This window comes from Mastigoproctus giganteus, chromosome 9, assembly GCF_048544385.1.
Source record: "Mastigoproctus giganteus isolate SK-2022 chromosome 9, ASM4854438v1, whole genome shotgun sequence".
Lineage (NCBI taxonomy): Eukaryota > Metazoa > Arthropoda > Arachnida > Uropygi > Thelyphonidae > Mastigoproctus > Mastigoproctus giganteus.
Window position 1 is genome coordinate 80,163,319 of NC_143583.1, and position 18,016 is coordinate 80,181,334.

The following is an 18,016-nucleotide window of genomic DNA, read 5'->3' on the forward strand; positions in this document are numbered from 1 at the left end:
TCTGACTGCAAAGTTACTTTTTTTTTTCTCCACTACCTTGAGTTTGGTACCACTTACTTGTTATATTATTCTGGATTACTGCTAAAATATACTGTACCCCACATTTGTCAATGTACAACTTAAATTGCTACTTCTCAGTCGTTTTGTCTATTTTTTCTATATCTTGCTGTAATCAGCAAGATATAGAAAATGGTCCTTGAGGTTGTCACAGACATTCTCTCAGATATGCCAGACAAGCTATACTTGCTATCTGGGAGTCTAAAACGCTGATGGAACTGATATTCGGGTGACACTCAAGTCAAGTGGACCCAATTTCGGCGAAGTCCGGACGGTCTGTGACAGCCAAATCCTCTGCTTGCACCTTCACGATGGTGGGACTGTTAGTAATCCTGGGTATAACCTCCATGCACAAGTACATGGTGGGTGACCACCCAGGTGTGAACCAACGTAAGCAGGGGTCGAGGTGTGGCGCCCACACCACATGGAGGAACGCCGCCCCTCTATGTTACCAGGCAGTACTAGGTGGTAGATGACTCTCATCAACCGGTGAAATACCACCACTTTGCTTATTGGAGGCTTGAAATGGTGGAACCCATGTTTAGTCTCTAGAGCTAAGTTCTGGTCAACCTTTCCCTATCTTTTCCATCATGCAGTATGATTGATGACTTTTGAGGTTATGATGAACGTCGTGGTGAGATCCAATATTCCTTACATTTCGAGGGTACAGCTCTAAAACGGTGTTCGCAGGCCGGCCGCTAGTTAGTACACCGGACTGAACCTATTGGTAACTCTCTAGGAAGCTTCCGGATCAGCTAGTGTATAATCTTGCTGCCTCTACTCTGCCAGATAGTGACTGGAGGGAGTCCGAGTAGTGTGTATGCGGGGAGCATTGTCGAGGCCACGTTATGTCAAGGATCTGGGTATATTCTTACCACATGTACGCCATATCCAAAAATTTCATTACTTCATACAGCATGTCCCACCTACTTTTCCTTACTATTGAATACACCATGAATTGTCAAACTGATAGAGCAAGCTTATCTGCGAAAAGATCTAAACCTCCCAAGGACTTCCTAATTCATTTCACAAATATACGTGGTCTCAATTCTAATCTCAACGATGTCCATTTCCACTTGCAGTCTGCCAAACCCCATGTACTTTTTCTGACAGAATCTCAGTTATCGGTTGATTCATCTACTGCTCATCTCAGATGCCCAAATTATTCGCTGTATGATTCCTTTCGCCTCAAAGGTGGTACTTGTGCATATGTCCGTTCTGATATTCCCTGTCAGAGACTTGGCAATTTGGAATCTCCTCTCTTTGATCTTCTCTGGCTTAAAATCTCTCTACCTCATTGTGTCAAATTCATCTGTTGTCTCTACCGTTCTCCCAACTCCACCAATCACTTGGAGCTCTTTGACTTCCTCTCTTTGCAACTTGACTTTCTCCAGTCCAACTTTTCTAACAGTGAAGTAATTTTCCTTGGTGATTTTAATGTTCACAACTCCAGCTGGCTTCCGTTTTCTAGTCACACCGACCCAGCAGGTCGAGATGCCGAGGCTTTTGCAATTACTAATGACCTAGCACAGATTGTTCATTTACTTACAAGAATACCGGACAATCCTAATCATACAGCCAATACGCTTGATCTTTTTCTCACAAACAACCCTTCTAAGTACACGGTCGAAGTGATAGGTCCTTTAGGCACTTCAGATCACAACTTGGTGATTGTCTCTTCTCCAATGGAACCTTTATCTCATGGCTATTCCCAACCACGTGTTGTTTGGGATTACAAGAATGCAAAATGGGATGACCTGCGAGACTTCTTTTCTTCTTTTCCTTGGTCGGATTACTGTTTCAAAACTTCTGATGTCAACGTTTGCTCAGATCGTGTCAGTGAAATTATTCTTGCAGGAATGGAATCCTTTATCCCACACTCCACTTTAAAATCTTGTCCTTTATCTAAACCTTGGTTTTCCAATAAATGTGCTAAGGCTGTCCAAGAGAAGAATGTTGCATATCGTAATTGGCTTGTTTCTAATTCTTCAGTTTCATTTTCTGCCTACACCAAAGCTCGCAACAGTTGTAAAGCAGTTATTAACCAGTCCAAACTAGAGTTTGAACAGGCTAAGAGTAGAAAACTTGCTTCTTGCCCTAATGGTAGCCGAGCATTCTGGTCTATTGCCAAAGCTATTGGCCGCAACTTTTGCCCATCTTTGCTCCCACCTCTGTCCAAACCAGATGGTTCTGTTGCCACTTCAGCCAAGGATAAAGCTGACCTGCTAGCATCCCATTTTTCTTCCAACTCATGTATTAATGATCTTGGTAAAACACCTCCCACCATTCCCAACACGCTCCATTCAATGCCTCCTGTGGTCTTCCGTCAAAAGGATATCAGAAGGATTTTGATGAATCTTGATGCTAAGAAAGGTCCAGGTTCTGATGGTATTTCTCCACTTGTTCTCAAAACCTGTGCTCCTGAACTTACTCCTATTCTTTGCCGCCTTTTTTCACTTTCTTATTCCAAAGGTGTTTTTCCTTCTGCTTGGAAATTTGCTCATATCCAGCCAGTTCCTAAAAAGGGTGACAAATCCCTCCCATCCAATTATCGTCCCATTGCAATTACTTCTACTCTTTCTAAAGTAATGGAGAAATCAATTAACCGCCAACTCTTAAACTACCTAGAAACCTTCCGTCTGATCAACGATCACCAGTATGGATTCCGTCAGTGTCGATCCACTGGAGATATTCTGGCTTATGTTACCCATTTATGGACTAATTCAATGGAAAGGTTCGGTGAAACACAAGTAGTTGCTCTTGACATCTCAAAGGCTTTTGATCGTGTTTGGCATAAAGGTCTTCTAAACAAGCTTCCATCTTATGGTTTGCCAACTGTTTTTATTAATTGGTTATCCAGTTTTCTCTCTGATCGCTCACTGAGGGTGATGGTAGATGGCTCTCTGTCTTCTAACTTCTCCACTAATGCAGGTGTCCCCCAAGGTTCAGTTCTTTCCCCCACTCTTTTCCTCTTGTATATCAATGACCTTCTTCCATTGACTGGAAATCGTATCCATAGTTTTGCCGATGATAGCACATTGCATTCAACTTTCCATTTTGAGAAACCTTGTCCTGCTCAATCAGCTTCAACTTCTCGAAAATCTACTACCAATTCCTTAAATGCCGATCTTCAGGTAATTCTCCAGTGGGGCAAAGACAACTTAGTTGATTTCAACCCTTCTAAAACTCAGTCTTGTCTTATATCTCGCAAAAAGGATTCTTCTACTCCTATGCTTATCTTTAGTGACACTCCGATTTCTAGGCAAAATGATATATCTCTTTTGGGGATTACCCTGACTTCTAATCTCTCTTGGCACAAGCACATTACAAATATTGCTTCCTCTGCATCTAAAAAACTTGGTTTTCTCTTTCGCTCTCGGCGTTACTTTTCTTCCAAACAGCTGCTCACTCTGTATAAATCGCAAATTCGCCCTGCCATGGAATATTGTTCCCATATCTGGGGTGGTGCCCCCAAAACCTCTCTCCGGCTTCTTGATTCCATTCAGAAGAGGGCAGTTAGGTTAATTAATGATTCATCTCTAACAGAGTCTCTCCACTCGCTTTCTCATAGACGCACTGTTTCTGCTGCATGCCTCTTCTACAGATACTTCCATGGGCACTGTTCTTCTGAATTGGCTTCTATAATTCCTGCTCTCTCTTTCAAAATAGTCCGAACACGTGCCGCCACCAGCCAACATCCATTTACTGTCCAACTTCAAACCCACAGAACCAACTTTTCATCTTCCTCATTTATTCATTCAACTGCCGTTTTCTGGAACAACCTTCCTTCATACGTATTTTCTGAAAATTACAATCTACAGAAGTTCAAGTCCAATGTCAACAAATATCTTCTTTCGTCTTCTTAACCTCAAACCCAAGCACGGTACTAAGTACTATAGGTTCTAATACCTCTCGTGTTTGGGGTTCACATAAAAAAAAAAAAAAAAAAAAAAATCAGATATCCTGATTATTGTCATTAACCACCCTGCCAACCTTTGTATTACTGAACTTAGATTATTGAGCCTGATATTGACTTCAACAGTATCATTAATAAATATTAAAACAATAATAGGCCCAGCACTGAATCCTAGGGGAGGGGACTCCACTTATAAACATTGGTCCAAGATGAGCAGTGCCCATTGATAACCACTCTCTTTACTGCTCCAGTTTATATGGCATTGTTTCATGTAGAACAGTATTAAAAACCTTTCTGACATCTAAATACCTTGAATGTTGTACTACCCATTGATATGTTATTCTGGGGTTACTGCTACCGATGTACAGCACCTTTCATTTATCAATGTTAAACCTCACAGCCTATCTGCCCCATTTTTTTGGACAAATATCTGGGAAGTGGCAGATGAACTGTAGTATATTCCTTGTTTCCTGTCATTACCCACCTGCTAACTTTTGTATTACTTGCAAAGTTAAGATTATAGTGCTTGGGCCCCTTACTCAGGTAATCTTAACATAACTTATCTGCAAACTTAAACATATGCCTTCATTAATATCATTAATAAATATCAAAACAGCAAGAGGCCCTGCACTGAACCACAAGGGACTCCACTAATAAAATTAGTCCAAGGAGAGCAGTGAGAATTAATAATCGTTCCCTGTCTTCTGCGACTCAACCCTCCCTTCATCCACAATGGTAAGTTGTCTCTAATGGCACACTGCTCCAATATGTACAGCAGTCTTTTATATGAAATTACTGAAATCTAAAGATATGATGTCAGATTTGTTTTTTGCATCCAGTTCCTTCGTTACTGCATCATAGTGTTCAATCAGATTGGTCAGAGAAGATTGCCCTTTACAAAATCCATGCTGTTGTGACTGCCATATAACTGCATTCCAGTCTAGTTGGTCCTGCATTGCTTCTTTAATCAGTGACTCCATTATTTTTTCGAATACAGAAGTCAAGAAAAACATGTCCGTAACTGCTGCTCACTTCATCACTTGATTCCCCCTTTGTGGATTGGGGATACATTTGCTTATCTCCAGAAATGAGGAAAGACTTTGAATATGTGGACAACATATCTTGATAACTACATAGATACCTTAGAGGGGATCTGACTGGGATCTTAATAAGCACTGGTAGAGGATAGTAAAATTAATGAAAGGAAGTGTTTGTGGTTATAAATGATTCTAGAACTTCTAGAATCTTAAATACATAGAATTATCAGGTGGGGAGGAAGAGACTTGGATTAGATTGTAGGAAAGTTTCTCTTAGCCAGTGAGTTGTTAACTACTGGAATAAGTTAACTCTGTGGGTTTTTGACAGCTTGTAGAATGTCAAAAGACAGCTGAACTTAGTAGCTACAAGAAGGAAAAGACATAAGCAGTTTTTTAATTTATTCTATTTACATTTTTGGCTGGTTCAGCAAAAGCCTGAGCTATCATGCACCATATGGTTAATACTATTTGTTAATATTTAGTTGCCATCTACTATGTAGAAAGATGTGACTTTCTGGACCAGTACCTCTCAGCCTTTGCATGTTGATACACCTCATTGATATTTAACACTCTTTCACGGTACCCTCAAGACTAATTACTGTTATTTATTTGGTTTTTTTTTTTTTTTTTAGGAGCATTAGCAACTAAGGCCATATTGCTCCGGGATATGCGGTGGTCATTCCCTGACCTTTCCGCATCCTCCGTATTTGGTGGTGACGGGCTCGAACCCCGGTCTAATCAAGAAGCGTGTGCTACGCACTGCTGCTCCTTCCCACCTGGCTACGGAGGCGCCTAAATTACTGTTAAAGAACGTAATGAAAGTATTACTTTTCCCCTAATGGTTTAATTTTATTTCTGTTTTCATTTGGACATCATATTTTCTTATATAAAATTAAATTTTTGAATTGAAATGTTAAATAAGTGTGAGCTAAATATATTAATGAGCTAATATATTATTAACTATTTAATGAGCTAATATATTATTAACTATATTAGCTTAACATAAAGGCTGTTGGCTTGTTTCTGTAATTTCATAGTTAATATGTCAGTTTTTTTTTATTATTATCAGAAAAATCAGATAGTGAAACTTGTTAATATTTGCAGAAGTAGCAGTTCAGTTTTTGAATGCACAGGTCCGTGTCTTGAAAGATGAATTACAAAGAGTCATACAAGAATGTGTAGAAAAGGTTTGTAATTATTACACCAATGTGATATAAATATCATGTCATTACTTTAACATTCTGTATTATTTTAATTATTGTCACTGAGTATCTAATTTTTTCTGTTATGTTTAAGCAGATTTCTTTTATCAACAGTCATTAGAGTAACTGTTCATGTAATTTATTAGTTAGATGTTAGTTTTATAAATTAAGTTGTTCATAGTTTATCTGACCTTTCACATATAATATATTGGTGAAAGAGTACTGTATATATGATAATGAAATGAGCAATTCCCTGCATAAAAAAGGTTTATTTAATCATCAAGTTTTAATTCCTCCGTGGGGTACCTCTATAGAGCATAGAGTATATGTAAACTTCAGTTTCAGCATAAATTACTGCACATAACATCAAAATTTTGTAGATCACAGAGAATATCCTACATGAAAGAAAAAAATATACAGACAAAACAGAAATCTCTTCTACATGTCACCTGAGATGAGACTACTATTGGGTGTAGCAGACATAACAAACCAGTGGATGATTGGAATTATCTAGTCTTGATCCTGTTTTAGAATCTTGCCTGTGTGGAGGAGATAGATAGTATGAAAATAGCAGACCAACACAAGGAAGCAAAACTTAGTTAGCATCTACCTGTTTATCAAGAAAAAAAAATAATAACATAAGTATATTATAATGAGAAAATTATAGACATCAGTCATCCATTTCTGCATTGCTTATATTTATTTCTTCTGTGTAGTGTCTTCTGTTATCTACAAAGATGTTGATGTTATGTGTAGTTATTTATACCATGCAGCTTGGCTCTCTACTATTTATATTCTATAGAGGGATCAAAACATTAGTAATTAAATCAGCCATTTTTATGAAGTGAAATGATCATGCTGTTATTTTAATCTGACCTTTATAAAATTAAATATAATAATAACTATCAAATGTATAGAACAATGAACATTATTTTGTCCATCCAAGTATTTGCCAATATGACAGTTATCACTGTGGTTATTGATTCTTTCACTTATGTACGTAGCATGGTAAACTATTAGGTTATTGCTTCTATCACCTATGTGTAATGACAACTATTAGATAATACCTGTCATTACACAGTACTGTTGATATAGTCCTAAAGAAGAGTCAGAGGCATTATATCAGGTAATAATTTAGTTAGTTATGCAATGCAGACCAGTGAGGTGGTAACGTGCCTTACTATAAGATAATTATAGGAAATAATTACTCAAATTTAGGTATGTAGTGACAAATAGTATAACTTTGTTATTCATTAAGTCATCGCACAAAATATTTATCTTTGGACTGTGGTGTACTTGTTTGCAGATGATGCATAAAAATACAGGGCAAGAAGGCATTCATACTTGATAACATGAATCTTAAATTAAATAGAAATGTGGGTGAATAGTACTGAAGCTACTTTAACAGAACTTTTTCAGGGTGCCTGCAAATGGTCTGTTACGTTGGCTTATCTCCTGTCCCTGTGGCAATATATTGATGTTTACATTTTAGCAAACCATAGAGCAGTATTGTGAAGATAAATGTGGGGAGGTTTATGCGATTATTATATGAAACTTGAACATTCCATCAGCTTGTGTAGGGACATTACCTACAAATGCCAATCACTGGTAGGAAGATTTCCGAATTTATTTTGCATCCTTAAAAGATGTACCTTTCCTAAGTAACAACTATTCAGGCCTAATATTCTTTAAAACTTTAAAGGTCTTTGTTCCTACTGCATTATTCATCTCAGATCATAATCTGTTGCTTTTAGCATAGCATACATCTATTGCTTATTCATATATATATATATGTTATATATAGCGCCTCCGTAGCCAGGTGGGAAGGATCAGCAGTGCGTAGCACACGCTTCTTGATTAGACCGGGGTTCGAGCCCATCACCACCAAATACGGAGGATGCGGGAAGGTCATGGAATGACCACCGCATATCCCGGAGCAATATGGCCTTAGTTGCTAATGCTCCTAAAAACCAAATAACAAACAACAAACATGTTATATATATATTGGTCTATGTATGTATCGGTATATAGCATAGGTCTATTGCTTATGGCCTAACCATGAAACAAAGTGGTATTAACAATTAATATCTGTTTTTCTCCGTAACCTCCTCTAATATCACAACAGTATTCAATAGGCTGTTCCTTTTTGTTTAGGCCATCTTGAATTTCCAACCAAAGTTCAATAGCAATAATTAGCATTAATAGAGGCATATGATGCAAGAAAGCAAACTTATACAGCATCAGCCAAAAAAAAAAATCCTTCCTATTTCACCCATCCATTCGTTCCAAATGTTTATCTAGTTCTGCCTTGAATTTATTTAAGCTATTAACTTCCACGACAGATGGAAGTTTGTTCCAGCAATCTATACCCACTGGCTAAAGGAAAATTTTCACACATCTATTTGACAATTGTCTTTCTTCAGTTTCAGTTTATGCCCCCTCAGGTTTGTAATCTGAGCAAGAGGAAGAATCCTATTAGCATTGAGACTGCTCAATCCATTCAAGGCCTTATACACCTGAATCAGATTGCCTCACAGGTGCCTAGTCTCTAGATGCTGCAGTTTGCAGAACTTAAGCCTTTCTTCATAAGAGCACCCCTTTGTTCCACCAGCCTTGTTGCCTTTCTCTGTACTTGTTCTAGCAACTCTACATACTTCCTAAAATGAGGCTTCCAGACCTGTATGCAGTACTCAAAGTGTTGCCTGACCATTGCCCTATACAAAGGGATAAGTATGGGCTTGGCAAACCCAGGGTCCTGAGCTGGATATCATCATTCTTCTCTTTCTTGGTGATGCCTCTCTCTCTCTCTCTCTCCCTCCCTCCCTCTCTCTCTCTCTCTCTCTCTCTCTCTCATACACACACACAGGGGGTAACTCGGGGAATTTTTTTTTTTTTTTTTTTTTTTTTTTTTTTTTTTTGGCTGGTGCAGCATAAGCCTCAAGCTTCTTGTACCATATGGCTAATAATAATAATAATAATAATAATAATCACTTCCTTATCCCTGCTCTCAAAATTCCTGTATATCATTGACAAGACCCCTATGACTTACTCTGGCAGCCTGTCTGCACTGTTCAGAAAACTTCATATCTGACTGCACAATTACCCCCAGGTCTCTTTCATTCTTCACTACCCTGAGTGTAACACCACCCAGTTGATACATTTCTCTTGGGTTACTGCTACCCATATGCAGTACTTTGCATTTGTCAATGTTAAACTTCAAATGCGGCCCTGGATGCCAAGCGATTATGATCAAGTGTTTTCTCTGTGCTTAAAGTGCAATTATCTAAAAGTGATTTATAGTTGTTTTAAGTTCCTATCCTTAAGTAATTTATTTATTTAATAACAGCTCCTGTTACAAAAGTACTTGTACAGAGCAGGAAAGAAAAACCATCTTTCTTTATTTTTCTTACTTCTATTACTAACACTTACTACTTTATGCTTGGTCACACCAGGCACTGCTCCTGCTTCCCCGTGGTGGGCCAGAAACCTTGGCAGAACATGTAATCTGCCAAGGGCCAAAAGGAACAAATATGGATCAAAATGTGTTTTCGCCTCTAGAGCCGACAAGCTCTCAGCCAGAATTAGATATTGAACATGACACATCGCAACCAAAGAGGTTGAAAACCACTTCCTCAGCGACAGATTTTCCTGCATTCCTCATAATGCACTCTCTTGCAGATCAGCCTCTCAGTAAACTGTCTCCATTCCTCATCCAGAAACAACTGGAAAGTCTGGCAAGATCTCCTAAGACAGTCAAGAGACTGCAATCAGGGGACCTACTAGTGGAAACAATGAACCGTAAACATTCAGAGAAACTGCTGAAAATTACAAACTTTGCTGGAATTCCAGTAAAAGTTTCTCCCCATGCAACCCTAAATACATCTAAGGGTGTTATATCCAGCTGGGATCTATTGAACGTCACAGAGGAGGAGATAACTCAAGAGCTTCAAGATCAAAATGTCATTGCTATAAAAAGAATTATGGTTAAAAGAGAAAATACTCACACCTACAAGGAATATTATTCTAACCTTTAACACACTAAATCTACTATCATCAATAAAAGCAGGCTATCTAATTTGCCGCATTAGACCGTACATTTTAATCCATTGATGTTTTAAGCAAAAGTGTGGCCACTCTCAAACGGTGTGCAGAGGCAACCAAGTTTGTCCTAATTGTGGGTCCTCTGACCACACACAAAGTAATTGCTCAGCAAAAGAAATGATCTGCCCCAACTGTAAAGGAAACCATCCTGCTTATTCAAGGACATGTGACAGATGGGAAACTGAAAAGAAAATCGTGAAATATAAGATTGAAAATAAAGTAAGCTTTCGAGAAGCAAGGAAATTAATTGCTCCCAGTATGAATAAACATACATACACCAGTATTGTGCAAAAATATCAGTCAGTGGCCACCCAAACTGATGTTACAGTCCCTTCAAACACTTCAATCTCTGACTTGGCTTGGACTGTTCTCTCTAAGCAACAGCCCAATATCCCTAAACAGTTGAACCAGGCAAGTAATACTGCACTTACAGTACCAGTTACGTCTCATTCTCCTCCTCCTGTGATTGCTTCTACATCAAATAATCGCAGCTCAAATTCAAAAAGGAATATCCAAGAAACATCTATGGATACAATTGACTCATCCAGATAAGAAGACCCAATCCTAGAAATATATGTCGAAGAAGATATGGACACTGGTTGGCCATTCTTCTCAAAAAGAGACAAACCAAATCCTCTGCAATGGAATTGTAGAGGATATCATAGAATGTAAGACATTGCTGGTGTTTAGTAGAAGATGTATCTGACTTGAATATCATTAAGGTTGCTACGATATCCTCTATAATTCCATTGTAGAGGATATCGTAGCAACCTTAATGATATTCAAGTCTAAATTAACTGCCACTCTCCAGTTGGTTTCTGTCTACAAGAAACCTACCTACTTAATATCTGAAATTTCTACTAACATAAAGAACTATTCTATCTATCAACAAGATCCTAATACTTCAAATCCGGCCTGTGGGGACATGGTCATTTTGGTCAATACAAAGATCCCGACCAAACAAATTTTTTGCAAACTGAAATTGAAGTTGTTGCCATATGTTTGATAGCCCAGATTGTGTTAACACTAGTATCAATCTATCTCCCACCAAGTCCTACCTTCTCTTACCAAGATCTTGAAAATCTTCTAATGCAGTTACCTTCCCCACTCTGTCTCTTGGGGGATTTCAATGGCCACCACCCCTTATGGGGATCGACTAAATTAGATAGACATGGCCGACTAATTGAAACCTTTCTGGATAAGCAAAACCTTACTGTTCTTAATACTGGTGCACCCACTGACACAATTACCAACTGGACAGACTTCTGCAATCGATCTATCAATATGCTCCCCGATTCTGTTTCCAGTCACAAAATGGTCCACTCTGGATGATCCCATGGGAAGTGACCATTTTACAATTGTTTGTGAGCTGCTCACTAACCATTATCGCAACCACCATTATCGCAACCCTGTAGGAAATGGAAATTCTCTCAAGCCAACTGTGTCAAATTTCAATCAGCTATCAGTCTGGATGAGAAATTTATACAAACACAGTCGATAGATGAAGCCACAGATTATATCACGTCATACCTATTATCTGCAGCTAAATAGATCAATTCCATTGTCAAATCCCCCTTCCTGACAGCACCATAACTATTGCAGGAATGAAGAATGCACAAAAGCAAACAAGTTAAAAAAATAAAGCACAGAATTCATTTCATAGATCTCCAACCACAGTTAATCTTATTAACTATAAGAAGCCAAGGGCAAAAGCACGTCTTGCACAAAGACAAGCCAAGAAGAATTCCTGGATTCAGTTCGCCTCTACTGTAAACAAAGACACTAATTCCAGGGTAATATGAAAGAAAATTAGGCAGATTTCTGGCAAATTTCTAACCATCCCTTCCCCAATTCTTTTGTGGAATGGGCAAGAGCTCTGCTCCTGCGGACATTGCAAATGTCTTGGGCACAACCTTTGCCCAAGTTTCAGCAGCATCAACTTACTCTCTGGATTTCCAGAAAATTAAGACCATGTTTGAACAGTGATCCATCAACTTTTGAACCTCTGTACTCCTTTCATATAATCAGCCACTTCAATATTCTGAACTTCTACATGCTATCAAAACAACATGCAACAGTGCCTCTGGGCTAGACGGAACATATTATATCATGTTACAACGTCTTGAAGAAAAAAATTTAAAAATACTGCTTGGCTTCTATAACCAAAATCTTTCTTGAAAACCTTTACCCCCACCTCTTGGTACTATGCCACAGTTCTGACCTTTTTGAAACCTGGAAAAGATCCTACCAGTCCGTACAGTTACAGACCAATTTCCCTCTCCAGTTGCCTCAGTAAGTTACTTGAAAAAATAATCCATAATCGACTTGTTTGGATCATAGAAATGCAACATCTTCTGAGTAATAATCAGTATGGATTTCACCAGAACAGGCCATCCTTAGATCTCATGATCAAAGCTGAGTCTGCAATTCGTAATGCCTTTGTAAAAAATGAACATCTTGTTAATTCTCAGTGACCTTCATGCTCTTGGTCTAAGAGGCAACTTGCCTATATTCATTAGGAACTTCCTCCAGAATCGTTCGTTCAGAGTTCGATATCACAACTCACCTTCCATGGCATTTTTAGAGGCAGAAGGAGTACCACAAGGATCGGTACTGAGTGCAACCCTTTTTGCCCTTATAATCAATTCCATCACAGAAGAATTTCCAAATACTATTCAGACTTACCTTTAAGCTGACGATCTCTTTATTTCTTGCCATTCTCAGAACATGAGATCCATTGAATGTCAATTGCAGATATCCCTGAATAAAGTCCAAAGGTGGGCAGTGTGCAATGGCTATCGTCTGTCACAGCAAAAAACTGTTGCAATCCACTTCTGTAATCAATGTAAATTACATATAGATCCTGAACTTCAGATGTCAAACTTTACCATTCCAGTGACTAACAACATCAGATTCTTGGGATTAATCCTTGACAGGAAATTAAATTTCTTTGAGCACATTAAATTGGTGTGTACTACCTGCCTCAAAAAGTTGAACATACTAAAAGCTTTATCTGCCCTGTCTTGGGGAGCAGCCCATACATCTCTGCTGCTCTTATATAGAGCAGTGATTACATCCCGTTTGGATTATGGTGCTCCAATCTATGATTCTGCCCGAAAGAGTATACTACGCTGGCTGGATCCTATACAATATAGTGCATTGCGGATTGCCCTTGGTGCTTTCAGGACATCTCCTACCCGTAGTTTATATATTGCCTCCACAGGAAAACACTACTTCTTAAGTATGCAGCCCCGAATACAAAGTTACTGTCAGCATCCTATTGAGCCATACCTCTTTAATCCACCACTGCAAAATCTCTATAGAAATAAACCCAGTAAAATAAGACCAACAGGCTTACGCCTTATTGAATTAATTCAGAGTTGGAATGTTCCTATTTCCAACAGGTTACAAGTAATAAAATACTTGCATCCACCTTGGACACCCGCTCCTCAATTAAATTGCGATACTTATCTTCACAAGTGGGTAAAGAATCATCTAGCGACACTCAATGTGCAACAACTCCATGCAAGCCATATTCGGCCATTGGAGCAGCGCGTTCTCACTATCATTTTGGCTGCTATTCCACCTAAGCATAGCAGCTTCTCTGCAGAACTTCATGCAATAAAAATTAGCTTTAGACAACCCAAATCTCTTCCCATCTCTAAAATACGTAGTATACAACGGACTCTCTCAGCTCAATTACAGCAATGCAAAACTCCTCCTACAAGGTTCACCCTGTGTTAAATCAAATCTGAAGACTTCCTTTTATAAATTGAAGAATGCCATCAGTCAGTGACCTTTTGCTGGATCCCAGCACATTCAGTGGGATAAAGGGGAACGAACCTGCTGATCAAACTGGCTAAAAATCCATTAACTTTTGATTTAACCTCCATTCCAATTCCAGCCTCTGACTACAGTCACATCATACAAACAGCATGTCTAGCTCAGTGGAAAGAGCTATGTCACACCCCAAACCAATAATAAACTCTACCAGTTGAAACACGAGCCCAAAGCCTTGGCACTCTAGCACCAAAACAGTGCAAAGAGAAGAAGTGGTAATTTCACGGGCCACGAATCGAACATACATATCTAACTCACCTCCATCTACTCACAGGAGAAGATCCTCCTCAGTGCCCATACTGTTCAATAAATTTTAACAGTCAAACATTCTGATTGACTATCCTCACTATCAACAGGACAGGACAGGACAGGACATCTGTCCTGTTTTCCCTGAGAAATCTATGAGGACCAATGACATTACAACATATTATTGGAGATGATGAAAACATCGAGTTTTTCTCCTTATCTGAAAATAACTGGACTATACGATAAATTCTAAAATATCTCTGTAAACAAAATCAAGTGGTTAATGCCTAAAATTTTGTTTTTAGCATTTTCCTGTGAATAGGTGCATTATAGCCACAGCAGATTATGCGCCATTAAACCCCTGTAAAACACACACACACACACACACACACACACACACACACACACACACACACACACACACACACACACACACACACACACACACTTCAGTTGCCACTTCTCAGCCCAACTATTCCAGTTGCAGCATGCAGCAGCATACTGCCATTATTGTTATTAACATCCCTGTCAACCTTTGTATCATCTGCAAACTTTGATATTAAGCCTGATGTACCTTCATAAATATCATTGATAAATATACAAAATAGCAATGGGCCCAACACTGAACCCTGGGGGACACCACTAATAACATTAGTCCACGAAGAGCAGTATCCATTGATTAGTGGTTATCTTCTCCCACTCAACTATCATTTTATCCATTGTTGCAACTTGAAAGATGAATTACTTTAAACTGAGACACTGTATACAGTAGTCTTCCATGTGCAATAGTATCAAAAGCTTTCCTGAAATCCAAGTATATGATATCAAAATAAGATATGATATCAAATTTTGATATCATATAAATATGATATCAAAATTTTTGCATCCCGTTCCTTTGTGTCCATGTCATAGCATCCAATCAAATTGGTCAGACAAGACTTTCCCTTAACAAACCCATGCTGTGTCTGAATTATTACTCCTATCTTGTGTAGATGATCCTGCATTGCTTATATCATTATTACTTTTAAACCTTTTCTCGGTATTTTTTTTTTTTTTTATTAATCTGAACAAAAATGTTTGAGGGTGTTGAGGCTAGGGTAACACTTAAACAGCAGCTGGTGATTGTGATCATTACAGTAGATGCCTTGTGAAATGGTACGTTGTCCTGTTAAAACAGAATACAGTAGAACGTCAGTTATCCAGAATAATTTGAAAGACTGATCTTTCTTCTGTTTTTTTATTAATGATAGTACAGTATGTGCCAGTTATAGTGATCAGGTTTGCAAATTGAATTTTGATTCTAATAAGCAAAAGATCGAGTTTACTATCAGTTTATAATAGATTGTATAAACAAAAAGCCCGATAAATCAAAAACTGCAAATTGTTTTTATTGTTTTATGGCTTGGACCTCTAGAATTCTATGTGACCTTCAGAAATGTGCTTTAGAAAAATATCATAGACTACAGGGTTTTCTCAAAAACCATGAGTGAATTTCACATTAGTTTAGCCCCAGATTCGGTAAGAATGATATCGGCCCGAAAATGTGAGATTTATTATTTTTCTCAATTTTTTTTTCCAGTAAAATATGAGCAAAACGAAAATGCGTAGTTTTAACATGGCAACAAAAAATGGAAATTATTAATAGAATTAGAAAAGATGAAAATTTAAGAAGTCTCTCCAAAAAGTTTAATGTGGGGACTCAAAATTTATGATATCAAGAAAAATTCCAATATTATAACAGAATTTGTGTCGATTATGTATAGTGAAGGAGGATCTAGCAGGAAAAAGATGATGTCGAAACCTAAAAATGCCACTTTAGAGAGTGTACTTTATTTGTGGTTTCTTCAGGAGCAAAGTTTAGGTGAACCAGTGTCTGGCCCAATGTTATGTGAAAAAAGCATTGGATTTTAACCTAAAATTAAGAGGCAATGAAGATCTTAATGTAAGCACAGGTTGGATGAAAAACTTTATTAAACTGAGACAGGGTATACGAGAACTAGATATTCAAGGCGAGAAACTTTCTGCAGTGGAATCGACAGTGGTGTGTTTTAAAAGTAAGCTTGCTTCAGTTATAGCAAATTAAGAGAAAGACAATGTTTGTAATGTTGATGATGGCTTATTTATGGAAAGCATTACTGATAAAAACCCTAGCCACTAAAAGAGAAATACCTGCACCAGGTTTTAAGATGAGAAAAGAGTGAGTTACAATTGCTATGTGTGCAAATGCTACTGGGACGGACAGATTGGCCGTGTTCGTTACCAGTAAGTCGAAAAAACAGAGCATTTAAAAATCTTTCTAATTTTCCTGTTTTATATAAAAATCATAAAAATGCCCAGATGGATGTTTCTGTTCTCTGAGATTGGTTTATAATTTTTTTTATTTAATTAATCTTAATTATTTAATTTAATCATAAGATAAGATTAAATTTATTTAATCTTACCTTGCATTCAGTTATCTGGAAATTTGACTATCCGGAAGAGGTCTGACATCAATTATTCCGAATAACTGACTCTCTACTGTATGTATATTTTTTAATATTATTATTTTTTTCAAAGTACTTTGCTTTATTTTTTCAATTGTTCCAAAAAAAAAAAAAAAAATTTTAAATTTGCATAAACATTTTCAATAAATTATATGGAATGATCCAGTTACAAGGTTTTTATTAAAACAAATACATCCACTTACTTGTGTAGACATTCATTTACTGTTATTAGTATGTCTTATGCAGCTTTACAAAGAATATGTTTATCAGTGATGCAAATACCATTTTAAACGTTTTGCTTCAATCTTGATGCCAGGGACTGTTTGGATATTTTTTATTGAATTTTTTGGTATTACAAAAATCATATGGATCTCAGTTAATATTCCAAAATAAACCCATCTTTTTGGGAAATATCCATGTAACAACCCATGGATACCTATCTTAATATCCACTCAGTAAGCTAGATAATCTTGTAATAACTGAGAGTAAAGTGGAGGAGAAGTTGTTGAAGATAAACATAAGAAAGGCACCTGGGATGGATTGAATCTATCCAGTTATATTAAAGGAGGCAGCAAAGGAAGTAAGCAAACCCTTAGCCATAATTATGAGAGCTTCCTTGGACTCAGGAGAGATACTCATGGACTGGAAATGTGCAAATGTGATCCCAATCCACAAAGGAGGATCAAAGGCAGACACAGGTAATTACAGACCTATTATTTTAACTTCTGTTCCAGGGAAATTCATGGAGGCACTGGTTAAAGAAGCATTGCAGGAGCATCTAGACAAGACTTCAGTTATAGTTTGGACACAGCATGGGTTTGATAAGGGGAAGTCTTGTCTGACCAATATGATTGGATACTATTAGTAGTCACAAAGGAACTGGATGCAAAGAATAATTTTGATATCATATATTTGGATCTTAGAAAAGCTTTTGATACCCTCGCATATGGAATACTGCTTCACAAATTGAAGCAGTGTGGCATTGGAGGCAAATTGCTGCTATGGATAAAGGGATGGTTGAGTGGAAGAAGACAGAGTGGTAATCAATGGACACTGCTCTTCGTGGACTAATGTTATTAGTGGAGTTCCCTGGGGGGGCTTCAGTGTTGGGTCTATTGTTGTTTTCTGTATTCA

At 37.8% G+C, this 18,016-nt stretch overlaps 1 protein-coding gene across 1 annotated transcript in view; it reads left to right on the forward strand.

Annotated features, from left to right (window-relative positions):
• Positions 1-18,016, forward strand: part of LOC150080480 (testis-expressed protein 9-like) — a 71,853-nt gene that overhangs the window by 13,574 nt on the left and 40,263 nt on the right. The window contains exon 3 of the mRNA XM_090380705.1: positions 6,115-6,197. Coding sequence (XP_090236831.1) covers positions 6,115-6,197 — 83 coding nt within the window. The remainder of the gene's footprint in view (positions 1-6,114; positions 6,198-18,016) is intronic.